The sequence below is a fragment of the Takifugu rubripes genome, chromosome 10, assembly GCF_901000725.2.
Source record: "Takifugu rubripes chromosome 10, fTakRub1.2, whole genome shotgun sequence".
Lineage (NCBI taxonomy): Eukaryota > Metazoa > Chordata > Actinopteri > Tetraodontiformes > Tetraodontidae > Takifugu > Takifugu rubripes.
Window position 1 is genome coordinate 6,706,299 of NC_042294.1, and position 25,995 is coordinate 6,732,293.

The following is a 25,995-nucleotide window of genomic DNA, read 5'->3' on the forward strand; positions in this document are numbered from 1 at the left end:
TGATGGCAAATACAGCTATCTCCTTATAAACCTTTTATTTACAAATACACAATCTAACACTTTTGATATGAAGCATTGTTATGTACAAAATAGCTCTTGGGGGAAGGGGGGTAAACTAATTCTGTACATTACAACCTGATATAAGTTTGCAAATTACATTATGTAACTGCAGGTTTCTCATTAACTCCAGAATGCACTGAATTCAAGTTCTAAACCCAAATTTGACTTTATTTTATGACCAAGCAGTCAGGTTAACCAACACGCCTTCCTATCGCGCAAAAATCAGTCTTTGAAATATAAATTAGAACTCTGACATACAGATTTGAGACGTGGAAACAACAAAAATCAACACCAGACGGCGGAGAACGCATTCATCAGTGTTCCACAATGTATCGTAAATGCTGAAAAGGAACGCATCCCTAACTGAAAAGAAGAAAGTCTTTACTTCAGAACGAACAAAGAAGCGGTTAGACAGCGGAGCTGCCGTCGTGGCCCAGGATGTGGCTGATGTTGTGCGCGGGACGATTGGGCTGCTTGCCGGAGTCGGCAGCCGAGGTGTTGGAGAGGGACAGGAGCGGGGACATGGGCATGGACGAACCGTCGGTGGGCATGCCCGTGGCGATCTCGGGGAACAGCGAGGTGAGGCTGAAGTTAGATATGTGAGGCGTGATGCCAGATGAGTTGGTGATGGGCATAGGAGGCATGTCTGGCAGTAAGGGGAAGCTGGCCTGGCCAAAACCCACAGGGCGAGGTGGGGAGAGAATAGAACCGAAGCGGTTATTGAGCGGAGGAGCGCTGCCCTTGTCGGCACTTGGGCTGGTAAACATTTGGTTGGGAAAGTACTGGAGGGTGACGTCACTGGGAAGGCTGGGGTGTGCAGCGGGAGAATAGGGAGGGTAGAACGACGGAAGAGCGTTCTGGGGTTCTACTGGAAGGAGCGAGGGCGTGCGGGAGGCGCTGGGCTGGCTGACTGGTGGTATGAAAGTGGAATTCGCGTTGATGGGAGGGGGTGGATTCATACCTCCCTCGGGAATGAAGGGAAAACCAAAGTTTTGCGCAAGGTGCTGCTCTGGAACCAGGTTGTTGTCGCCGGGAGCCGGAGCGCTCTCTGCCATAAAGCGGACGATGGTGCTGCGTCGCGCTTCTCCTCGAGATTGCGGTCTACCCAGCAGGACCCCTCCTCCGGAGGGGAGCGGCAGGTGGCCTTCGGGGTCGAAGGAGTTGCTGTTTCTCAGGTTCCCGGATCGAGCCCGCTCTCCGGGTCTCAGCTTGGCGGGCTGGCTGTCTCTGCCGATGTTCCTCGAGTGCTGGCTGACAGCGGTGAGCACTCTGGAGGGAGCTGGGGGGCGACCCGGTTCAGAGCTGCTGTGTGGGGTTGGAGGGTGAGGGAGACCCGTGCGCACACCTGGGCCTGCGTGCATATTACTGCTGACCTGAGAAATATGGCTCTTGTTGCCCTCCCCCAGCCTCATCACCGGAGCCTTCTGTGTCTGAGGCACGCTGGGGCTGGACACCTTGGTCTGGATGTCTCCCGCTGAGCTTGCTGACACACAGCTGTACTCCATGCTGACAGGGGGACAGCACTGCACCCGCTGGTGGTTGCTTTGCTCAGGCAGATGGGGGGAAAGTAAGCTTTGCATAAAAGTCTGGTGACAACCGTCCTGCTCTCGGGGGAGTGGCGGTCCAACCTGCACTGCCTGTGGACCGGGATGAGCAGCGCTGTAGCCGCCACGGTGCCTACCATCGGCCGGAGGGCCGACACCCATTCTGAAGCCTCCCTGCTGTCCACCTTGAGGCCCCCTCTGGGAAGGAGGCACAGTTTTCGGGGCCATTTCGTTCCCACGAGTTGCCTGGGACTCAAAACCGCCGAGCTGAGGTCCTGCGCCTCCCATGGCCTTGAACGGCGGGCACTCCGACACGCGCTGGACATCCGCTGACACCGCGTGTTCAGAAGGCAGACGGTTCTGCTGGCCGTGTCCAATATTTGTCTTCCCTCGTGACGTGTCCAGGTAACTGCGGAGGTCTGGCTGTTCCTGCACTGCCCCCCGGCCAGCCTGAAGGTGGAGACCCATGCGCTGTTGCTGCTCCCCACTCGTCGAGCTTTTGCCGATGAGCGCCTCCGCGGAGTAATTGGAAACACGGTGGCGCTCCTGACGCGAGGGAGCACAGGCGAGTTCAGAAGACCGTGACACGGGGTTACTGGGAGGCGAGATGAGCTGCTGCTCCAGTGTTCGGGAGTTCATCATCCTCTGCATAACGTTATGGTCCTGATTAGGCTGCAGGAGAGAGCAAAGAAAAACCATCAATTAAACTTTTATTTTCCAAGTTTTATAGGCTCACGTCGTTCTAATTGGTCAGTAATATTTGGTGTCTTTGCAAGGACAAACATCAATGTATGTGCTACAGCATACTGACCTTCAGGTGTTCCTGCTGTGCCAGGTGTGTGTTGTGGTGGCCCCTGGATCCTCCTGCCTGGGCTTCACAGCTCTTCTCTTGGTGTCTAAAGTGCTGCTGCTGCTGTTGAATTTGCTGCTGCAGATGCTGCTGGTGTCTGGAGTGAGAGCTCTGCTGCAGCTGCTGCTGTTGGTGTTGCTGATGCTGCGTTTGCGACGGCTGTTGGTGATGAGACTGCGGGTGTTGCGTCGGCTGCTGATGCGGCTGCTGTTGGTGCTGCTGCTGCTGCTGCTGCGCGTGCTGTTGATGCTGCCCTTGTTGGTGCGAGTGCGGCTGCTGCTGAACTCCAGACTTGTCCAAATGGTGCTGCTTTTGTTGCAGGCCGGCGGCCGAACCGCTCTGGCCGCCTCGGACGAGGCCCCGTTTCTTTTGCGCGTGTTGCTGCTGCTGCTGCTCTTGCTGCTGAAGCGCCCTCTGGTGCAATGAGTGGCGCTGAGCCGGGTCGGGCTGCGTCAGATGGTGCTGCAGATGATAGAGATGGTGCCTCTGTTGCTCTTGCTGCTGCTGTTTCAAGTATGGGTTTCCTCCCATGTGCTGACCAGGCTGGGGGGCATGCTGTGGATGACCCTGGGGTAGATGAAGCACGCCTGGCTGGTTCTGTTCGGGAGGTCCTTGAGGAGGACAGTGGCCATCTGTGGATCGAGCTATTGGACTCATAAAAGAGTTTGTGGAGAATAGAGGGGCTGCGCTTTCTGAATTTATACGTGTCAGTTGTCCAACCATCATCTGGCTGTGGTCTGGTGCCTTTATGTCCACGTGACCAACGGCTGACGCCGATGAGAGACAAGGCTTGGGTCGTTTTCCATTATTGAGCATCACCTCATCTTGAGCTTGCCGCTTAGAAATGATCTTAGCTTGTCTTTCACCGACGCCGCTTCCAGCCTGGACCCTCATTAACGCAGTCTTTAAGGGGGTGAACTCATTCAGCTGGGCTGCTCCTGCACACGGCGAGAGGGTGGTGTTGGAGGATATGTGGGTCCCCACAGGAGACGGATCCTGCTGGCCAGGCAGACTGGGAGAGTTGGGGTAGGGTTGCTGCCCAGAGTTTGGCCTGATCAGATTGTTAACACTTAGACTGGTCACGGTGCTGCTTTGGGCTGAGCTCTGAGTCTGGACCTGGGGAAGACCTTGAGACTGGGAGTACAGAATACTTTGTGGGTGTCTGTTTCCCATGGACACAGCAACAGTCCCCTCTCCGCCCTGTCCTCGGGCAGATATCTGAACAGCAGGTTTAACCGTTGCTACATCCATCGTTTTACTCATTTTTGCCTGATGTCCAGTTGAGCCCATTTCCTTGCTATTAGGGACTGGTGATTTAGCAGGCTCCCAGGCAGCTGTGGTGGTATTTGGTGAAGGCGTGTTGTCCCCTGAGCAGCCAACGCTACGTCTTCCAGGACTGTCATGTTCAAGCATGGCCAAAGCCAACATTTCTTCCTGCTCCGTGGTTAATGTAAATGTACCGAAGGAGCTAGATGATGCACTAATACTGTGTCCTTGCGGAAGCATGGACGCCACTGAGAACCCCCTGCCTCCCCCGGCTCCTGTGGACATAGGAGAATCTGTCTGTCTGCTAGATGTTTGCTCATTTAGATCAGTGTACATTTGCTGAGATAGCACAAAATCCTTTCTAGAGGAGGCATCAGAGGCCACTGATATCAAGTCCTCTTTTTCTGCCAGGTTTCTCTCCACCTGCGTCTCTGTGGTACTCCCAATTGTGGGTCGGGGTGTTCTGAAATCAGTTCGACTACAGGGAGAGTGGTTTGGCATGCTTACATCACTCTGCTGTGTTGATCCTCTATGTGTAGTCATTTGGTTCTTAAACTCAGAGACAGTTGTTGAAGTGGTTCCGGAGCTCCCAGCGGCAGCGAAAGCTGTTGTGGATGATGAAAGCGGCGCTGTCGCGAAGGCCGCAGATGTCGTTGTGGTCTGAGATGAAGGTTTCTGGGGCGGAGGAGAGCGGGTAAACTGGCATATTGAAGGTTGTTGGGAAACCTGACTTGTGGAGACCTCTGTGGGTGTTGTGACAATGCTGGTGCCCACTGTAGACCGAGATGCAGAAGGAGCAGCGATGGAAACGGACGGTGGAAAGGGTTCAATGAGCGCAGATTTGCTCTGTTTCGAATCCCCACTGGGTGCAGGTTTACTATGAGCTGTGCCGGTTGCCATGGTAGTAGTTGCCGGCGTCACCTCAGAGACCGATTGGTCCGTTGCCGTTGCAGTGTCAGAAACAGTTGTTTTACTTTCATTGGCTGCAGCTGAACTAACCGGTGCCTTAATCAAGGTGGCGGGTGTATCTGCAGTTGCCACGGAGCTCGCGTTAGCCTGACTAACTGTAACGTAACCCCGCGCTGCAGAGGCAGAGTCTGTGCTCGATGGGTGGGACTGATGAGGCGCAGATGTCTCGTTGGAACTGCACACGCTCGTTACCTGAACGACTTCTACAGATGTGACATTTACAGTCGCACTGCTACAATCTGTAGTAGCGACAGCTTTGCTGGAAGCCGTGGGAACGTCTCTGACTGAAACAATGGGGGGCAGGACAGACTGAGGTGCTGTAACTTGAACTGGCTGGATTTCCGCTGCGGTCCTCACTGGACTGACTGAAACTGTGGTGGCAGGCTGAGACCGATTAAGATCTTTTTTCTTTGTTAGTTTAGTCCTTTTAGTTGTGGCTTTCTTTGAATTTAAAGTTGTACTGGGCCTCCTTCCTGTAGGCTTTGATGCGGTGCCCAGCAGCCCTGACCTTACAGGATTTACACTCGGGACCTGTAGTTGACGGACAGGCAGAGTGAGTGAGGTCCCTGCGACGGACACAGAGGTCACGGTCTTCTGCTGGCCTACAGATGATGCGGCCGGTGAAGCCTGATCATTACTCTGGTTAGAAATAGTAATCGGAAGGCCCTGAGAGATGCTCTGGTTAAGACTGCTGAGGGCTCCTAAACTGTTAAGGGCCACATTTATATTTGGTTCCTCTGTTGTAGTAGGTTGGACCAGCTGAAGTGTACCTTGGCCACCTTGGGGACTTGATTTTTCAGAGGTCTTCATGGGTTGCAAGGCAAAAACCTGGCCATTCACAGTGATGGTATGTGGCGTTGGATGAACTGGTGGAGAAGATGACGTCTGCGTAACTTGAAGAGGATTGTTGACTTGAGGTGGAACGGGGCGCGGGAGAATGTGCACCAGCTGCTTCCCGCCAACGCTCTGTACTGGAGTGACGGCCATGGAGCTGGTTGCGGGGATCTGAATGGACATTACAGGCACTGCAGCTGGAACTGCAGCAGGCACCGCTGCGGGCACGGGCGCCGGCACTATGCCAACTGGAGGATTGGGAGCTGCGGTTGCAGCCTGATTGGGTGCCTGGATAATTACAATATGCTGACAAGGCGTCTGATTGGTTATTTCCTCCCTCACTGCTGGCTGAGGTGGGCAGGTATTGCCCTGCTGTAGGATGACTACACTTGGGTTGTTTGCGTTCTGTGCGGCAGTCCCGCTTGAAGCTGTGCCTCCGGCTGGGTTGACCTGAAGCACCTGCATGGACTGAAGAAGAGGCAGCACAGTGGCCTGTGGCTGGGGCACTAGGGTAGCTGGAGGATGTGTAACCAGCGACCCTGTCTGAATCACAGCAGGCTGGGGCTGCGACACCACGGCGGGGTGTGCCACTACAGTCGGCTGGGGAACTATTGCAGCCTGAGGGAGAACAGGACATTGTGGTTGTGGCGCTATGAGAGGCTGAGCCTGTGTCTGGTTCAGGATCTGGGGTGGTCTCTGAAGGTGAGCTGTAATAGGTGCTTGCTGTACAGGCATACGTGGCTGCATTTGGATCTGAAAAGGCTGAACAGTGTGTTTGTTCCCAATCGGACACACGGTCACCTGCTGTACTGCCGGTGTGGTGCTGATGACCTCCGGCGTCAATAAGCTCTGACACACTGGCTGCACTGTGTTTCCTGCCATCTGCAGCGTTGTCCAGGTTGTCTGTGTGCTGCCTGCTGCTCCATTTCTAAGAAGAGCTTGGCTGCTGGGGACAGTAATGCTGCTGACAGTCCTTGTGGTGCCCTGTGTCACCCAAGAGCACACTTCTGAAGTTCCTTGTCTAGGTGCGGTTATAGCATTAGCAAATGTTTTATGGCTGGATGCAAGCTCAGCACAGCTTTCACCTGTGGGCTGTGAGGATGGAGTAGATGCTATTGTGAGGTTTGGTGCTGGGTTCGAGCGCTGAGGTGCCTGAAGCACAGCTGAGGTGACAGCAGGGATCTGAAGCGTGATGTAAGACACAGACGGTGGCAGAGAAGATGATGTAGATTGTGTTTCCAACACGCACTGCTCCATCAACGGGACAGATGCAGATTGGATAGTACTACTAGGGAGGAGTGCAGGCGTCGATGAAGACGATTCAACTTGCAGAAGAGCTCCATTTACCCTCAACCTAGTCCCGACATCCGAAGGTGGCTGTAGAATTAATGATTCGGAAGGATGTTTTGGTGGGCTAGTATCAGTCCCTGCTGGACAAATTACCTTATTGTTGGAGTAAACAATGATGCCCTTTGGGAGTTGGTGAGTCGGGGTCACTTTTGCCACCTTTGCACAGCGTTGTTTGCCCTTCCAGTGAATTGTGGGGTCCTCTAGGAAGTTAATATCATGCGCTTTGAGGAGTTCTATGTAGTGTGCACTCTCTCTCCTCAGTTCCTCCAACTGGCGCCGTAATCGACGAATCTCCTCAACTGCATAAAGAACATCCACAATCAAGCTGGAATAATCCAATATATGCAGAATGCAACGCATACTCACATGGAATGAAAAGGAATTTTTTTAAAAAAATCATCATGATTATTATGATTCTCATATGATGCATCTCAGCAAAAACTATCCAATGTTTTCCCCTTTACCTTGGACTTTATCGCCTCCTTCGAGAAGCATTGTATCATTTTGCTTCTTCAGCTCAGTGATGTAACGGAAAGCCTGATCTAAGATCATAATCTTGCTCTACAGAGGAGGAAATGTAAATTTCAATAGGGCATATATAAGGTAATTAAAGAGCATCAAAGTTGTCTCATACCTGTTTAAGTGCCTGGGAACAGGGCAAAAGATTACCAATGCGGTTAATCCCAGCATTGATCTTCTCTTTTCTGTGTCGCTCAACTGGACGAAATATGTAAAAATCTGTTTCAAAATCTAAACTGCACCCAACAGCATTCAAAACAAAAACTCAAAACCGTAACGTAACATGAAATATCCATGTACCTGCATTGTGAGATTCCTTGTTTTTCTTCTTCCTGAAAAAAAAAAGTCCATATGGATATCACAAATGTATTCCAATGCAAGGTCATTCTTCCAAAACACAGAAACATCCTTACTTGGGTTTATGACCAGGTGTCTGAGTTTCAGTCATCTCTGGCATCCTGCATTAACAGTTGCCTGTAAATGGGTGCAATGAACACATCTAACAGCTGGTCCGTGAAAGACTTCCGTCCCCGTCCTGCAAAGACATTCCAGAAGAATATTTATGAAGTATTAAGATTATATATGACAACAGCAGAACACCAAACATGGAATCGCATAAGAGTGCAACCGTGAAATAATAATGATAATTAAGAAACAACGATAGGACAGTGCTTGAAAATGATGAAACACTAAACTACAAATGCATCAATTGTTACTAGACGCTCACAAGCTGGTAAATAAGCTTAGCATTACTGCTAACCTAATTTATCTTCCCAGGACATATTTTACACCGACTCGGGAATGTCGTAAATAGATCGGATCCGGAAAATGCTGTTTAAACGATGTTCGATTAATTATTTCCTTTACTAACCAAGCACCAACACACAACAACCTGGGTATTTACCTATTCAGCTAGCTTTCTGTTAGCCAGCTGGATAATTGCTATTCTAGTTTAACGTCACGGGCATAATTAACAAGTAAAATATTGCCAGCTTGCGTCCAACCATTTCCGACACATTTCTGTTTATACGAGTTTAATTCCACTAACCTCTAGTCTTGGCATTTTTGTGACTGTCTGTCAGTGGTGGAACTTTGAGAATGATGCTAACTGTTAGCAAGCAAAGCATTCAACTCATCTCTCAAAACAATTTAGATAACCTAACTTTTTGCACCAGTGGGAGGGTCTTAGGGAACGGCGACCAATCGTATTCGAGACATTGGCTGACTTCGGCCAATCATAAATTAGAATACTTTATTTTAGGGGCGGGTCCAGGTCAAACGCAATTTGATAGGCTGTCTTAATTTTGCCCACACGAAGTGTATCACAGAATATTTTTCAACATCAACAAGGACGACACGATTACTGCAAATAGTAATTACTTTATTCAGACGTTATAAAGTCTTACAATATAGAGCTCCAGAAAAGATAAAATTTTTCAAAGAAAGGAAAAAAACATGCTTATACTACAGTGGAGAGGACATATTCTCCTTGCATGCAGAGGGGTCAGAGCTTCTTCGGGGTAAAAACACTGTCCAAGACACCTTTTCCTTAAAAATCTGCAAAGCTTCAAAATGTAATAAAGATGTGTGTAACAACAGAAGACTGAGGCAAGAAGTTGGAGAAAACTATTTCTGCAAGGCGGCTACATAAAGTGCCAAAGGCATCGGAGGTCAGATGCCTCAAACACATCTGCGGATTTGGAATCACATTTCCCCCATACGCCTTTCATTTTCTACTGAAAATAATGCCCAAGTCTTATCTCAAACAGCCATTTGTTGTTACCTGAACATCTTATACAAAATGCTGTACAGTGCCCTTTGCAGAGAAACACATTAAATACATTTTAACTCGTTTTTTTTCCTTATTAAACCCAGGAGAACCTCTGAACCATTTGCCACATTTGTGTGAAATTTAAATTGTTGAAGGGGCATTAAAATAAGCTGAAATGACCTTGTTAAGAAATCAAATGCTTCTCACAACCTCAAAACCGCTCAGACTTCCTATCGCCTGGAGGGAGACGCGCTGCTGCTTTCTCCCTCCGGCTGATGCACGTCAACAAAGTGGTCAGACCAGGAGGCAAGGAAACCGAACCCAAACCGTTCCCTCAACAACTCAAAAAAATAAAATAAAAAAATCACTAGTTGACCAACTGGAACTTGCGTGTCAGTGATGGTCTTTCAAACACTTTCTCAGCTACAAACCAACTGCCGTACGTTCAAAAGAATCGATATGTCCCCATTTGTGTAATCATCGCATCAAACCAACTCAAATGCAAACAGTGAATTTAGAGCACCGCAACCTCCCCCTTCAAAAAGCCTACAGCTGCTTGGTGAATAATAGGAGCACTTTTAGAAACTGAATTTTTTTTTTTTTGTTTTATTTTTTTTAACCAATCGATGATATGAAGAAGGGGGGTAAAATAACTTATGCAAAACAACCGACAAGGGGACCCTTTTTGCAAAATAAATGCAGCATTATTTTTGTACTGTAAATTTGCTTTTGTCTTATAGCGTCCATTGAACAAAGTGTTGAAGGTGTCGACCCTGCGGGCCTTTGTCACAGTTCCGTTTCTGCAGAGGCAGTCACATCTGCGTTTTCCTCGGACGCCGGGCCCCTATTCGGTCTTCTGAAGCTCTCCGCTAGGCGCCGCACACGGGCTGCGAAGGCTCTTCTGCAACACATGGGCGTCTGCCGGCTCTATCCTCTTGTAATAATTCTTTTTTGTTTCAATGATCTGAAAACCAAACCTCTGGTAAAAGTCGATGGCTGACTCATTGTTGATCTGCACGTGACTGTGAGGAGGCAACAAAGATACGGGGTCAGCAATCAAAAGGGATAATGGAGCTTCGGATTTAAGGCAAACTATCCATCATTAAGGGCCACAAACACACCAAAAACATTCCTACACCTGCTGTTTGACACTCACAGGTAAATATTGTCAAAAGTGCCATCCTTCTCGCAGATGTTTAATACATGATTCAGCATTTTTGTACCTGTTGAGAAAGAGGACATAAAGTTAGAAAACAGAGTTCAGACGTGCACCACGTTTCACAGGGGCCAGGAGGTGCTTACCAATTCCGAGCCTACGGTAGGGAGCTAGACAACCGAGGGTCATGATGTACAGCCTCTTCTGGTTCTGGGAGTGGTCCACTCTGCAGCACACAGCACCCACTGGAATATCATTGAAGTATGCTAAAAGACATGTGATCATAGATCATTATTAGACCTCATTTCCTCTCATAGAGGGTGGTAAAATGGTTAAAATCCCGCCCCAGAATGCATCACATCAATTGTTTTAGTGGTTCATTTTTGAAGATTCAGCCAACTAATGCACAAGGGATGCCCCTTACCTAGCTTTGCAAGCTCTCCAACTTCCAAAACATCTTTGTAAAACTTGTCGTTGTAGCTGACAGGGAAGATGACCTGATTCAGGCGTTTCAGCTGCTTAATGTTGTGGGGCGTAACGTCCCCCAGCTCGATCCGGCTACTGAAACAAGAGCGAAACGGTCAATGACTGACAAGAGATACGACGTCTTATTAACTGCCCTGATTTTATTTTATTTTTTACATTTAATTGTTCGATTTGAGCATCACAGACAACACAACTCGAGGACATGAGGAAGAAAATCGGTACATCATATTGTAGTTTGCAGATATTTGCAATATAAATCTTTATATCGCCAACAAATTAGCAAAACGTGGCCATGAATAGAGCAGATATTGTTTAAACTCAGCAGTGCTGTGTGTCATAAACAGAACTCTCCAGGTTTTATGCTCGCAGGATTCTCGGGGTTATTTATAGGAGACCAAATCCAAAAAAAGGCTGTTGGTCACGTGTGGCTGTTAATCAAAATACAGTGTCAACACGATCCTAGAGGGAAAACCTCACCCAGACACAGCATTAAACAAAAGAGTTAACAAAGCAGATTCGCCACCTTTATTTTGGCCACTCGCACAGAACAAGTTGGCACCAAGAGTGAAACTGATATTTGCCGCAAGACCGTAAATGACAGCTCCCCAACGAAATCCCCGAGCAAGTAACCAGTCATGTCACAACCACCGTTTAGTGACTTTACCATCCCGCTGGAGTTAAGGGACGTTTAAAGACCCGTCAATTGTGACGCATAAACACTATTTTGGACACAAATAGTGAGTAGCACATATAGCTTTAGCTACAATAGTGGGTTTACTGACTCAGCCTCCGACTAGCAGCGTGCTAACTGTAGACGAGGGACTTGAACGAACCGACAAACGATTTCAGTCACCGTGAACATTCGATTGAGCACTGCTAGAATGAATTGCGGGCGAAAATATGTCTGTTATAGATGTGGGTAAAAGTAGCCTAGCCAAGCTAGCTAGTCTCCCCGCCTCCCCTGGTAGAAAAAAAAGACCTGAGAAACTTTACTCGTGCTTAGCTACTTAATCGTGACTCAAAGCGTACACTCACCCTTTCATTGTAAACAGGTATTATCCGTTATTTTCGATTAGGCTGAACTTTAGAGTTGTTTTGGGTGAAAATTTTGGAATTTTGACAGATTTAGGGTCGGGGATGCCTCCCGTTTTACCCTCCACATGTAGCTAGTAACGGGAGTTGCAGTTAGCTTAGCCTCTGCTCTCTTTCCACGAATGTGTAGAGCCTGTCAACCCTGACCCCCGCATGCGCAGAAGGTCAGTGACGTAACCGGCATTCGTATACCCTCATCTTGGTCTGTCAGGATGCCTAAACCCTTTTTGACGTTCTCCTGCAACTTCTACATTAAATTGTAAATATTTATAATGTTGTGTGTCATAATATGCAATGCATAGAAAATAATGTAGGGATTACTTACCCATTTATTATTATTGTGGTTGTTTGGAGAAAAGGCTCAAGAACTTATATAAACGACAATACTTTAATATTTATGTTTTGCGTCATGGTAAAAAAAAAGAGAAACTTTTAATACAAAGTGTCACATAACGTAATACAAACATAAATGTTATCTTGTATGAAGGTGATGGCGAATTTCATTCCAAAATAGTATATTCCTTACGACTATGACATTTCATTTATTAATTTTTTCGAGTGTGGCTAACAATGCCTCCATTTTGGCTCAAAGCTTCCGCTTGTAAAGATATTCATTAAACAATGTGCAACACACCCCTTTGGTTGGTTCTAAACACTACATGAGGTCAAGTTGCTGTGGGTACAGAAAGTACAGTAGGAAATATTTTATTATTGTTCTGTGTATATGTTGCGTTTATATATGACTCGTTCTTGCTTATTTCCAGTGGCCTTGACGCTGATGTAGAGTGAGACCTCTTCGCGCTCACCGCTTCAAAATCTTTGCGTCTGTCGGGCGGATCCAAAATGGCGGCAGTTGCAGAGGCCCAGCTAGCAGTAAAAACCGAGAAGCGAGTGAATGAAGTCAGCTGACTCAAGACTGCTGTCACGCATCGCAGCAACCATCGTTTCTCTCCCGAAGCGATCCTGTAAACCACCACCTCACGACTAGACGGTAGCTATTATGTTTCTTTTCCTACGCCATTGTTGCAATTGTAAATCATCGCGCTAAATGATTACAATACAGTAATTTAGCTGTTCCTTTAGCGACTCAACGACTGGGGCAGGCCGAGTCTTGCTATCGTTTTCATTAAACCGTTTAACACATTGGACGTATTTGACGCGGTTTCACTGCAGATGTTAACGAGGGCTAGAATAACACAGGCAGTCCAACACTGAACAGGATTTTGTCTCCCATATTGGTGTCAATTGATGTTGATAGCATCAAGATAGAATTTGACAGGACAAATGCACCGAGGTCATATTCACAGTGTTTCTCCATACACCTGGTCATCTTACAAGATCGCAGGTCATTTCTTTGTATTAGGACCTTCCCCACATTCAATGTGCAATTAACACCAGCGTGTCAAGGTGATTTTTCTGGTCATCTCACCTATACGGAACATTTCTGAGCCCACTACAACCTACATGTGTTTTCCTTGATTTTAAATATGCTGTAATTCTGCATAAACACACATGGATCCTGCTTTAGGGCGCAATATTGAAACTGTCTACTGGTTTCCATATGTTTCACATTTGGTGACAGTTGTTACATGAATAAATGCAATTATTTTCTTTTTTATAGTCTCAAGGCCTAAATTCTCTCACTGATGAAACAAATTCCCCAGTATTTCCACATGCAGTCAAGATTTCAAGCCACACTTCTTTTTCCACTTCCTTCAAGGGACAGATGGAGGAAGGCCAGCCTGTCATGTGATCTAGTCATATGATCAAATGTCATGTCTTCTGTTTTAGTGCTCATACATAATCTTGTAATATTGTGATCTGTCATGGAAGGTTTGGTTTTTTTTACTCCCAAGTACACATGCAAATTTAGTTGCTTGTTTGTTTTTAATTAGACTGGAATACTTGTGGACTCCAATTTAATTGAATCAACTAAGCAAATCAACTTATCTAATCTCTGTGGCCTTTAATTATCAGGTTGTCATTGTTACTTTGAGTAAATCCTGCATGAAAAGACTAAAAAAACGCTTAAACAACTGAAGAGTGCTGCTTTCAGGTCGCTCTTGGAAGAACAGGAGGATGGCTTTTCAGGTGTTTTTTCTTGTAATACCTGTAGTTGCCCACTGGGGGAGCTGTTGTGCTTCCTGACAGATGGGTTAAACAGCCTAGCGTAAGCAGGACGATCTTTGCGTGGGGGGGAAGGACAAGATAAGGGCACGAGTGCAGACTGTGTATGATTGTCAGAGGGGGAAAAATGAGCAGGAAATTTAACCAGCGACTGTCTGCTCCGTGGCACTAGCAATGGAGGAAGAGGCTCACTTTAATGTGTGCAGAGCATCTGCAGCCTGCGTGGGGAGGGGGTCACGACAGCTTGTGTGTGCTTGTGTGTGTGAGTCCTGCCTGATGCCAGTAGAATTGGGATTGAATATGATGTGAAAATGAAGATGGAAAACATTTCCACTTTCATTTATGGCTGCCAGTAACAGGAATCCTTTATTTAAATCAAAAGGTTGTTATTGAATGTCACAGAGAAGCTGATAGTTGATGACACCTTTCAGTTTTGTTGTCCCACCGGTTTTCTAACCTCTACGCTGTTCCTCTAGTCTGATTAATATACCTGTGGAGATGGACATGTCCAAGCTGCCCAAGATCAGGGATGAGGAGCGGGAGAGCCAGTTTGGATACGTCCACGGAGTCTCCGGACCAGGTTCGCTTTTTACATTTTCTAAAGATAGCACAGACTAGATCAATAATATGCGAGCAGAGCATGAAAGACCTGCGCGGCTGTAGTTTTGTGGCTTCCTGGGGCTTAGTTGAAGTCAGCGTGATGGTTTCCGACGTTTGTTTTTGCAGTGGTGACAGCCACGGCCATGGCGGGTGCAGCCATGTACGAGCTGGTCCGCGTCGGCCACAGCGAGCTGGTGGGAGAGATCATCCGGCTGGAGGGGGACATGGCCACCATCCAGGTCTACGAGGAGACGTGTATCCTTTTGACCATGCGGTGACAGTAGGGAACGAAAGCCCTGCAGCTGAATCCCAACTTTATTTTGCTGAGCTTGAATCCAGCTGGCGTGTCCGTGGGTGATCCCGTGCTGCGGACGGGGAAGCCCCTCTCCGTGGAGCTGGGCCCCGGCATCATGGGCTCCATCTTTGACGGCATCCAGAGACCGCTGAAGGACATCAACGACATAACCCAAAGCATCTACATCCCCAGAGGCGTGAACATCGGGGCCCTCAACCGTGACCTGAAGTGGGAGTTTAATCCCAGCAAGAGCCTGCGGGTAGGTGACTTCCTTCCTTGGGCGCGATCTGCTTGAGCTCTGGCTGGATTAACCCTTTTAATCCCTGCTAGGCTGGCAGTCACATCACAGGAGGGGACATCTACGGCATGGTCTTTGAAAACTCTCTTATCAAGCACAAGATCATGCTGCCTCCCAAAAACAGAGGCACGGTGACCTACGTGGCTCCGCCCGGGCAGTATGACATCAGCGTAAGTCCTCCACGCCTCCGGCTGCGTGATGACCCGCCTTGCGCTGACGTGTCTCGTGCGCGTGTCTCTCGCAGGATGTAGTGATGGAGCTGGAGTTCGAGGGGGTGAAGGAGAAGTTCACAATGGTGCAGGTGTGGCCCGTCAGGCAAGTGCGACCCGTCACGGAGAAGCTGCCCGCCAATCACCCGCTGCTGACGGGACAGAGGGTGCTGGATGCTCTTTTCCCGTAAGTCTCTCATCTTGGGCACATTTACGATCCCGCAACAGTCTTCCGACCACCTCGATTTCTCCAAGATGCGTGCAGGGAGGAACGACGGCCATCCCTGGCGCCTTCGGCTGCGGAAAGACCGTCATCTCTCAGTCCCTTTCCAAGTACTCCAACAGCGACGTCATCGTCTACGTCGGCTGCGGGGAGCGCGGTAACGAGATGTCGGAAGTGCTGCGAGACTTCCCGGAGGTGCGTGGTTGAAAGAATCGCGTTTGCGCCCTAAACTGCGATCCGTGTTCTGACCGAGTTGCCCGACCCACAGTTGACCATGGAGGTGGATGGGAAGACCGAGAGCATCATGAAGAGAACGGCACTGGTGGCCAACACGTCCAACATGCCTGTCGCTGCCAGGGAAGCCTCCATCTATACAGGTATTCTGTCATTTACTTTGACTAATGGTGGTTAAAATAATTGACTAATCTTTGTTTTGGCAGGAATCACGTTGTCCGAGTACTTCAGGGACATGGGTTACAACGTGAGTATGATGGCCGACTCCACCTCCCGTTGGGCCGAGGCTCTCAGGGAGATCTCGGGCCGTCTGGCTGAGATGCCTGCTGGTACGTTTGGTGCCTCTTTAACACATCGCATTGACAATGCAGTCGGGGAAGTCTTTATATCAGCTCTGTCATCTGTTTCATGAGAACTAGTTCCCCCAAAACTGACGCAAGATTTTGCTTCCTCAATATCAAACCGATGTTCTATCTACCGCGTATGTCCACAGACAGTGGCTATCCGGCCTATCTTGGCGCTCGTCTCGCCTCCTTTTATGAGCGTGCAGGAAGGGTCAAGTGTCTCGGCAACCCTGAGAGGGAAGGCAGCGTCAGCATCGTAGGAGCGTGAGTACATCTTTGTGTCCACTAGAGGGAGACATTACCCCGATGATCAAAACACTAGCTGAAACGGTGTTTCCCACAGTGTGTCACCTCCTGGTGGAGACTTCTCTGACCCTGTTACATCGGCCACCCTTGGCATTGTACAGGTAAATATATCCTCCCTAGCCAAATAAAAACTTTGTAATTGAAGTGATTAATGGTTGTGTTGTTTTATTCCTCAGGTGTTCTGGGGTTTGGATAAGAAGCTGGCTCAGAGGAAGCACTTCCCTTCCGTAAACTGGCTGATCAGCTACAGCAAGTACACGCGCGCCCTGGATGAGTATTACGACAAACACTTCCCCGAGTTTGTGCCCCTTCGCACCAAGGCCAAGGAGATCCTGCAGGAGGAGGAGGACCTGGCTGAGATCGTGCAGCTTGTCGGAAAGGTAATGGAGCGTGAAGCTGCCACGTGGTTTGAGCATAAATAAACTGGGGCTATAAAGTGTGAAGCTATGAGTCACATACATTGGTTCCAATTCTGTTGCATGACTTTCATCTTTGAACAGGCTTCACTGGCAGAAACTGATAAAATCACTCTGGAGGTGGCTAAACTGATCAAAGATGACTTCCTGCAGCAGAACGGTTACACTCCGTACGACAGGTAATATCCACCTCGACACGCATTTCATTTTGTGTCGAACTCAAGAGTCTACAGTGAGCACAGAGGATCCATTCCCACCCCTTTGCCCCCCCTTCAGGTTCTGTCCTTTCTACAAGACAGTCGGGATTCTGTCCAACATGATCTCTTTCTACGACATGGCGCGACACGCGGTGGAGACCACGGCTCAGAGCGACAACAAAATCACCTGGGCCATGATCCGGGAGCACATGGGAGAGATCCTCTACAGGATCAGCTCGATGAAATTCAAGGTACGCGTGCTCAGAATTGAACGGCGCTCGTCCACGACGCGCGTTTAAGCTCCTTCGTTGTCTTTCTGTGGCGCCTACAGGACCCGGTGAAGGACGGCGAGGCCAAGATCAAGGCCGACTACGCTCAGCTTGTGGAGGACATGCAGAACGCCTTCCGCACGTTGGAAGAATAGGCTGCTTTCCATGGCCCGACCCTCCACCGCAGAGTCACATTCCACCCTCCTCGTAGACCCTCGAACCCACGTGCTCCCCCGTGCTCCTTTTATTTGTGTGTGTGTGTGTGTTTGACGTGGAGGGAAAAGAGAAAGATGTACTGTAATCATGATTATTTGTTGCCTCGTTTCGGCACACTCTGGATCCTCTGCGCAGTGACTGCATGTGTGTGTGAGTTTAATGTGTCCGGATGGATCTTTTTAGCCCATTTATCCCCCTCCGTGTTTACATGATTTACGTATCCGCGCGCCTCATCCTGGAGGGGCCCATTCAGTTGTTGTGCTGTAATTCCTCAAACATCTGTACAGAAGAGTATTGAATATAAAACGAATAAGATCAGCCTATTTATTGACAGCATTTCCCCCCCCAAATGAACGCCTCACTGTTCTGTTTGCTTTTTATGGTTGTTTCTTGCTGTGCCGTGTCGTGTAGTTTACCGCGTGAATGTGTAAGAGTCGGACTCCGACGCTGTCCAACGCTTTCATCATGTTACTCCCAAAGAATTAAAACAAGAGGGGAAAAACAAAGAATCACGCCTGTTTTCTGATGCTAAACAGACCTGCAGAGCTGGTCTCTCTGCATTTCACTCATACTTCACTCACAATTCATGTAAATGAAAAGGTCTCAGTTTTTCTTAAAACAACACAGTTGCCAAATTCTCCTGCGGTGAGAAAACAAGAGAGGTCACTTTAGAGTTCAAAACCTGTTATTAGAGGACCAATGAGCGTCAACAATGAGACGACAACTCCCTGTCGGCACGTTTCCCCATAAGGATGAGTTCCACCTGCAGGTAAGACGCACCATTTAACCGTCACAGCTGCGTCGGATGAGTCTTCCTCTTAGTTTTTCGTTTTGTTTTTCCCTTTTAATAAAACTTGTTCGCGGAAATCTGCAATACTGGGTCCACTGCGTGACAGGTAGGTGTCTTTTAACCTCAGATTTTACCTTAGATAATCCAGAGTTCTGCGTAAAATCGGACGTAATCGCGTATCTTGCTGGTTTGTGACCAAATCCTGCATCGGTCAGAATCATTACGGTTAATTAAGCTTTTCTTTACAGGGCTTGAGTAACAAACAGTTAAAGGGGTACAAACATTTCACTTTATTTGCATGCGTTTGTCAGCCACGGAGACTCTACCAGTCCAACCAGTTCCAGCGAGAGTGACCTCGCTGTGATCATATTTCCCGCCGAGTTCAATTAATCTCCTTAAAGACGACCAACCCCCCTCCAGACCGGTCGTGTCATGGCTAAAAGGAACGCTTAGAGTGTCAGCTCTGCAGCAGGGCTCAGTACTCACGCACGTTTCGTTGAACTTTCAGCCTGGCAGCAGAGGAGATGGACCAGGGTCCCAACCGTTCTGCGCTGGGCAGCGATGACGTCACAGACGAGTCCACCTCGCTGGTAGAAGTCAGGTGGAGCTCTGGAGATGAGGTATAATAAAAATGGGTGACATTTCAACATCTAAAGACGTGTTTTTAATCTAGGATTGATATAATCACCCTTATCTTGAGCGGTGAAGGATGCTGTGTACATGTATTGTTCTCTCAGAGCTCGGACAACCAGAGCCAGTGTCTGGCAGCGCCCCAGACCCCTCTGATCAACTACAAATACAGGGTGGATGAGTTTAAAAAGCTCTTCAAAGAGCTGCCAGAGACCGAGCGACTCATCGGGGGTGAGTTAGATCTGGATCATTGGGGGTTTAGATGTTTTTCCCGTTGTTTGACGTCCAAGAACCATTCTCCTCCGTCACAGACTACCCGTGTGCCCTCCAGCGGGACATCCTCCTCCAGGGACGCCTCTATCTATCAGAGAGCTGGCTCTGTTTCTACAGTCAAGTGTTTCGAGGCACCAAGGTGACGCAAAGTGAGACGATTCTTATTGGGCCACGATGAGTCTGAGCGCCTCACCTCCGACCTTTCACCTGAATAGATAACGCTGGCCTTCAAAGATGTCGTCAACATCACCAGGGAGAAAACTGCCCGCTGGATCCCCAATGCCGTGCAGGTCTGCACCGCTGAAGAGAAGGTGAGTCACTGGAGTAAGTCACGCGTTTAGGTAACTTCTCAGGAAAATAAAAAAGATCCTTCCTCTTCATCCACAGTTCTTCTTTACCTCCTTTCCAGCGAGAAACAGAACCTACCAGGATGTTTTTCGCATGTGGCAAAACAACCTGGTAGACAAGGTAAGCCCTCCTCGATCCTTTGCTGCTATTCGGTATTTTTGGCTGCAGCCTCTCTGCGATTTTCCCCCACTTTCCCAGCGCCTATCTAAACAGTTCAGAGTACACACGAGCGGCGCTCTCTTCCCTCTGTGTTTATCAGCGCAGTTTTGCTATTGCACAAAGGGTAAAGATCCACTCTCAACGGCACAGTTCTGCTCTCCAACTCCGACACGGCTGTCCGGTGTGACGTGCGCTCTCCGGCCACTTTATTAGGCACAACTGTTCAATTGCTTGATGGCATTAATCAGCCAATCACATGGGTGGCTTGGAAAAGGTAACTCAAATCCCCATCAAGTACAACCAAGGAACGCAGAACGCCATCTCTGATCGCACAACACATCCAGCCTGGAAGAAGAGTCTCGATTTCAGTTGGTGGGGGTCAGAATTAAAGAACATGAAAGCGTGGATCCATCCTGACTTGGATCATCGGTTCAGGTCGATGCTGGTGGCGTAATCAGGTGGGGGATATTTTGTTCTTCCACTCATGGTCAGCAACAGTAGCCTGAGTATTGTTGCTGACCATGTCCCTCCCTTCATGACTGCAGGGGACTGGTGGCTACGTCCAGCACGATAATGCACCACGTCACAAAACTCAGATCAGCTCAAACTGGTTTCTGGAACTTGACAGTTATTCTCTCTACTCCAGTGGTCTCCATAGTCTCCAGATTTCAATCCACTAGATCGCCTTTGGAATGTCTTGGAATGGGAGATGCGCATCACGGGTGTGCAGCCGATACGGACCGAAATCTCTGAGAAAAGAAATGTGTCAATGAGAATTAAGGCGGTTCTGGAGGCAAAAGTGGGTCAAGCCTTTTACTAGCAAGGTGTACCTTTTATAAAATGGCCAGTTAGTGTATTATAACCACATTTGAGTTGAAAACGACCACATTAGAGCACTGCTGTGCTGTCTGGATGTTGGCCTTTGTCAAAGGCTGGATTGGAGTTGATATTTGAAATTTTAATGCTTGTCAACAAAATTGCAAGCAGGAGCTACATAAACCCTGAAAATGTGAGTCGCAGTTGCTTTTGGTCCCATGGGTGTTTATTGACCTACATACTGAAATCTACAGATGTTTGGGCCAGGAGATACATAAACTTGCTTCCTACCAAAAACATGAGGATCAAACAATGCAAGGGTTTTGTCTCGAGTATTGCCACTAAAGGTTCATGTGTGGGGGCTCACTAGAAATATAATTTGTTCTTGGATAAATAAAGACAACGAAGCATCAAGCCGGCAGTCCCTTGTTCCTGTGATGCTTGACAGTAAACACACAGGTCTGCAGGGATCTTCAGCACAAACAGCCGGTGGAACACCACCTTCCAAAGTTCAACGACCTCCGCAGGTGTGGCTACGAGGGTTGCGGCTCTACCTGCATTCTGCCTGGAGGCGCTCGGAGCGCAGCCAGTCTCCTTGATAGATGACTGACGTGAGCTTGGCTTGAATTCCAAAGCGACAATAGGACGGGTAGATCGACATTTTATTGCACCTTTTAAAAAAAAATAAAAATTAAAAAACACGGGTTAAGCAGTGGGCGGAGCCTCTCTGCGCCCTTTAACGGGCACTGAAAGCTGTACTTCCTGAAAGTCAGTGCAGCGGCCGCGCGTCCAGGTGGTTTGATCCCTCCCCGTTGCGGAGAAAATGACGCTTTAAGTAAGTACGGTTGTGTGGGAATGCATCTTAAAAAGTCACTCTCGAACGTTGATTTTCTCCGACATCGAAATCGTGTTGGTGCCGTTAAAACGGCTTTGAAATCCTGTCGCAGCCTAAACAGCCGGAATAATGCGCGCAACAGGCGGCTTTATCGCGCGGTGTTCTGGGGTCATATTTAAACCAGGTTGTCTTGTTTTCCCAAGCAGCTGTGCTCAGTTTGATCAGTTTTATTCACTTTTGTCTTAGCTGTTAGAAGAAAATGGCATAAATACTTAAGTTGTCGAGACATCGAGGTTGTTTCCACCTCTGGAGATCAGGCTGTGCTGGTCTGGAGCTGGTGTGTTTTCTGCCACCTTTCCCGTCAATGATGATAGTAATAATAAACGAGTTTTTGATCATTGTTGTTATTTTATTTCCTTTCAGCGTCTGACATGTCTGGAGTTCTGGCACATGATTAGACAGCACTATGGACATGAACTGGGCCTGAACCATGAAGAGATGGAGAGCTTACAGACCCCCACAGAATCCAGCATGCAGACCAGGTGACACACATACACACACCCCTGACCAGCTGGAGGCCATGCTGTATTTTGATGCTTCCTGTTGGTGTTTCAGCCCTTCGACGAGGACCAGCGCCGATGAGGTCCTCAGGAGGCTTGAGCACCCATCCGCTCTCCGCCTTTCGGGGTTAGAGCACAGTCCTGTGGACTCCTCGACGCCTCAAGGGGAAGACCTGCCTTCTCCTCTGAGCTCACACAACTCCCCCAGCATGGTATTAAAAAGGGATCTCTCATTGCACTGATCTCTGCATGTTTAGACCATTTTTTACACATATCTACAGTTATTTTTATATGGAATCCTCTCCAGCAGGATGACTACCACAATGTCCCTACCCAGCCCGTGCTGGAGCGCCTCGGCCTGGACCCACCTTCAAAGCACTCCTCCCTTTCGCTTGACCTCAACGCCAACGAGGATGTGTCGGAGCAGAGTGGTTCAGAGAGCATCGAGGACTGTAAGAAAACCCAGGCGTCGGAATGCCACTGAGCCCACACCTTATACATTTAGAAGTTTTAATAATTTTCTGCTTCTTTTTTAATTAGTGGACGAGGGAGTGGGCTTGTCTGACGTGCAGGGTCGGCTTTATGTAAACAAGATGTTCCACATCAGCGCTAACAAGATGTTTGAGCTGCTCTTCACTGACTCCACCTTCATGCGCAGGTTCATGGACATCAGGAAGATTTTTAGTAAGTGTTACCGGCCAAGGCGCCGTTAGTATGTAAATGTATGCAATCCTTGTTATCAGTATGTAAACGTGTCCTTTGCTGTCATCAGATATCGGCTCCACGGCTTGGCAGAAAGACTCTTCAGGAAACACGAAGAGGAATCTGACCTACACAGTAACCATTAACAACCCTCTGGTTGGCAAATTCTCTGCTGCTACAGAGAACCAGGTGTGTTTGCATGTGTAAGTGGTGCACAGGCCCCTGAATGGATTCATTGTGACTCCTTTTTATTTGCACTCCATCTCAGACACTGTACAAAGAATCCAGAGATGGTCATTACTACCTCGTGGACACGGAGGTGTACACTCACGACGTTCCTTATCACGATTACTTCTACGTCCACAACCGCTACTACATCATACGCAGCTCCAAGCGGAGGTGTCGACTCAGGTGAGCCGCTGCGCGACCCCGGCTTTTGAGTTTCACGCCACAGCCCTTCTTAAACGCTGATTGTGCCGCCAGGGTGTACACCAATGTGAAATACAAGAAGCAGCCATGGGGCCTGGTCAAGTCTTTCATCACCAAAAACTCCTGGGGCAGCATAGAGGAAAATTTTAGACAACTGGGTATGTTAAAAAAAAAACCAACAACAACCCGGGAAACAGAGGAGAACACTCTCTTCTCTCCTGCTTGGTGTTTTATTTTTATCCCTCATCTGATATGAAAGTGTGTCTCTAATGCTTCAGGCTGTGACAAGAAGCACCATGTCTGCACCGGGAGTTAGCAGCCATTTTAGGTACTCGGTGCTCATGAGCAGATTTGATAGGCAAATTTTAAATGTGCCACCTTGCAGAAGCAGAACTGCTGGAGGAGGAAGCGAAGATGAGCCAAGGAGGCGGCGAGCCTGGGAAGAGTGGGCTGCGGAGGCGGCGGCGGACATACAGCCGCACTATGCCCGAACACCTAAAGTCTGGGAAACAGTATGGACAAGAGAGCAACCAGCACAGAGACGGCAAAATTGGTAAAGGATATTAGACTCGCAGTCCAAGCATCTGCACCATGGATGGGCAACTCCTTGAGTCCTGAAGGGATGGTTTCAAGCTGAGGTTTGTGTCCTTTTAGGTAGAGACCGCTTCCACCAAGGGAAGTAAAGCCCCAGGTGAAAGAGTTACCTACCTGTAGGATAGAAAATCCAGCCCTTGACTAGTGGAGCTGCCCATCCCTGATCTGCACTTTTATAGCTCTAATTAATTCATACAAGTGCCATATGTATTGTGAATCTGTAGAGGACTTTTGTTTTCTGTATAATCATGTGTTGACGTGTATCTGTGTTAGAAGCAATAGAAATGAAAGGCCCGCGCAGATGGAACGCCACCACCATAGTGGCTTGGATGAGTTTGATGTAAGTAAACGCCTTGTTGAAACCTTTTGTTGAGTGGAAATGCATCAACATCCTCTTTCATTCAGCTTGCTGATCCTGACCTTGATGAACGTGGGTCTGTTTTTCAAACTGTGGGCCATGGAGGACATCACCCACCGCATGTACATGAGGACAAAGCATCGGCTCAGGGAGAGGGCCGAGGCCAGGTCTGAAAAGCTTTTTCTCCTTTTGAGAGATAACTGTTTGAACTTGTGTGGGTGTATGGAGAGGAGGGAAGGGAAGGGTCCTTCCAGAGTCCTCTTTTAATGCTGCATGTTTATTCTGTTCTCGCATGCAATCCAAACTTTTTGTGTAGAAACTGTGAACTTTGTATGTGGCACGTAGCATTATTTTGCTCCTTTGTCCTGTTTTAACAGCACGATTCCTGAATATGGTCCTAAGCAGGCTCCAGGCTCCACCAGAGAGGACGCGCAGCTGCTCAGAACAGTACTACAGGACTCTATTAACCTTTTAGAGCAGGTAAGATGCATGAGCTGCACAATGCTTTTCGATGGACGACATTAAAAATGTATGTGCAGAAGAAAATGAGATCCAGAGTGATTTCCATTTTGCGCCATCATAAATCCACAATTGCACCCCTAAAGCAGGTGCTGACCCGGTTTCTTTCTAGCTCCGCAGCTCCCTGCTGGCGCTGCAGCAGAACTTTGCCTTGGCGAATCGCACAGCGGCACCGCAGTGACCCTCCACCTTTACCACCGCAGAGGATCCGTCTCCAAGGATATCTTTGGTACTGAGAGGCGTTGCCATGTCAGTCATGTGGCATGTCGTCTTGAGGTTTCAGGTCCCAGTGCCGGCAATATGGAAATAATGTCCCTGGGGTGCAACTGTGAGCTTTTTTAGCTGCCTTGTTTGGACTTTTCTGAATTGGTGGCAGTGGATTTTCATCTGTCTTTTCTATATTTCTGTGAAAACCTCCTGTCACAACACAAGCACTTCTTTTAATATCTTTAAGTAATCAATATTTATATACGTCTTTTCTCTATTTCCTTGTTTACTCGGATAATTTTTTGCACAAGTGCCTCAAATAGGTAGCTTCCCCCCCATTTAATTGAATTAAGGTAGAATCAGGTTTAAAGTCATATTCTCCATTCTATAACTCATCTTTTTATGCAATGGTGCAAAATATGGCAGTTAAACTTCAAATATGATTATATTTCTTTTGTGATGCTGTGTATGAGCCAAATATCTATTTCAGACCTCATATTTAACAAAATTTCATACAGTATGTAAACTTTCAGCTCCATCTTGGATGCTCTGTAAATGAAGCTGCTTAATCAGTGCACATGATTTATCACCGTCACACGTGTTGCCACTGCTATATACTCTTCTGTTCTATTCCTGAGGTTTACCAAATGTTTGTGTGAGTTTAAACACAAATTTAGTGATGGTCCAATTCAGGGATTATGGTCTTGGTTCGGGGGTACAGTCTGTTAATTCTGTGATTTTTAATTTTTTTTTTATTAACAGCATTTGTTGGTGGCACAAAACTATGATTGGTTTGAGACTTGTTTGACAAAGTGTTGCCATCACCTTTTTGTCTGTGGTCAGCTGATCTTGGTTTAAGTCTGCGAGCACACTCTTGATTAAAATCCATTGCTGTTGCCTTTATTTTTAAATATATGTATGTATGTATGTATGTATATTAAAGGTTTTAGAAAGAAAATGTTATTGGGTTTTTTCCTCTCCTTTAACATCATAGAGCTAAATGTAATTTAAAACTCTCCAGATGGTTACACATACAAGAGATCTTAAGGTTTCAGCACAATCTTATTTAATTGGGTTATATTTGCACGGTGACCTCAGTTTTGTCTTTCAGGGCTGGATAAATAAGCATCTTATAGCTTTTTGG

At 47.7% G+C, this 25,995-nt stretch overlaps 4 protein-coding genes and 1 long non-coding RNA gene across 10 annotated transcripts; 2 read left to right on the top strand and 3 right to left on the bottom strand.

The window, feature by feature from the left end:
- Positions 1 to 18: 18 nt before the first annotated feature.
- On the bottom strand, positions 19 to 8,552 carry usf3 (upstream transcription factor family member 3). The gene is made up of 7 exons (XM_011607870.2): positions 8,441 to 8,552; positions 7,806 to 7,927; positions 7,693 to 7,724; positions 7,508 to 7,590; positions 7,338 to 7,434; positions 2,416 to 7,172; positions 19 to 2,276 (listed from the first exon to the last, which is right to left on the bottom strand). The coding sequence occupies exons 2-7, from the start codon at positions 7,847 to 7,849 to the stop codon at positions 468 to 470; spliced, it is 6,822 nt and encodes a 2,273-aa protein (XP_011606172.2). The 5' UTR covers positions 7,850 to 7,927; positions 8,441 to 8,552; the 3' UTR covers positions 19 to 467.
- Positions 8,553 to 8,752: 200 nt separating this feature from the next.
- Positions 8,753 to 12,055, bottom strand: naa50 (N-alpha-acetyltransferase 50, NatE catalytic subunit). 2 transcript variants are annotated; one of them, XM_011607866.2, is made up of 5 exons: positions 11,841 to 12,055; positions 10,744 to 10,877; positions 10,466 to 10,585; positions 10,320 to 10,386; positions 8,753 to 10,185 (listed from the first exon to the last, which is right to left on the bottom strand). In XM_011607866.2, the coding sequence occupies exons 1-5, from the start codon at positions 11,846 to 11,848 to the stop codon at positions 10,008 to 10,010; spliced, it is 507 nt and encodes a 168-aa protein (XP_011606168.1). In that variant the 5' UTR covers positions 11,849 to 12,055; the 3' UTR covers positions 8,753 to 10,007. The 2 variants fall into 2 exon arrangements, with proteins under 2 accessions (XP_011606168.1, XP_003967974.1); XM_003967925.3 differs by having other exon boundaries at positions 10,744 to 10,880; positions 11,841 to 12,054.
- A 122-nt stretch (positions 12,056 to 12,177) lies between these two features.
- LOC115251350 (uncharacterized) lies at positions 12,178 to 19,250 on the bottom strand. Its single transcript, XR_003889910.1, has 3 exons — positions 19,110 to 19,250; positions 18,908 to 19,030; positions 12,178 to 12,764 (listed from the first exon to the last, which is right to left on the bottom strand). It is a non-coding gene; the product is annotated as an uncharacterized lncRNA (long non-coding RNA).
- atp6v1ab (ATPase H+ transporting V1 subunit Ab) lies at positions 12,745 to 18,128 on the top strand. The gene is made up of 15 exons (XM_003967924.3): positions 12,745 to 12,888; positions 14,501 to 14,604; positions 14,751 to 14,879; positions 14,964 to 15,178; positions 15,250 to 15,387; positions 15,462 to 15,613; positions 15,682 to 15,844; positions 15,918 to 16,026; positions 16,090 to 16,212; positions 16,377 to 16,491; positions 16,571 to 16,634; positions 16,710 to 16,913; positions 17,034 to 17,128; positions 17,226 to 17,397; positions 17,478 to 18,128. The coding sequence occupies exons 2-15, from the start codon at positions 14,523 to 14,525 to the stop codon at positions 17,568 to 17,570; spliced, it is 1,854 nt and encodes a 617-aa protein (XP_003967973.1). The 5' UTR covers positions 12,745 to 12,888; positions 14,501 to 14,522; the 3' UTR covers positions 17,571 to 18,128.
- On the top strand, positions 18,246 to 25,809 carry gramd1c (GRAM domain containing 1c). 5 transcript variants are annotated; one of them, XM_029843206.1, is made up of 18 exons: positions 18,246 to 18,400; positions 18,930 to 19,041; positions 19,159 to 19,282; positions 19,363 to 19,463; positions 19,540 to 19,635; positions 19,712 to 19,792; positions 21,906 to 22,024; positions 22,098 to 22,254; positions 22,350 to 22,494; positions 22,583 to 22,726; positions 22,815 to 22,933; positions 23,013 to 23,155; positions 23,228 to 23,331; positions 23,559 to 23,726; positions 24,041 to 24,107; positions 24,173 to 24,292; positions 24,503 to 24,605; positions 24,757 to 25,809. In XM_029843206.1, exons 1-18 carry the CDS (start codon positions 18,384 to 18,386, stop codon positions 24,823 to 24,825), a joined length of 1,989 nt encoding a protein of 662 aa, XP_029699066.1. In that variant the 5' UTR covers positions 18,246 to 18,383; the 3' UTR covers positions 24,826 to 25,809. The 5 variants fall into 5 exon arrangements, with proteins under 5 accessions (XP_029699066.1, XP_011606171.2, XP_011606170.2 ...); XM_011607869.2 differs by having other exon boundaries at positions 24,044 to 24,107; XM_011607868.2 differs by having other exon boundaries at positions 22,353 to 22,494.
- The last annotated feature ends 186 nt before the right edge of the window (positions 25,810 to 25,995 follow it).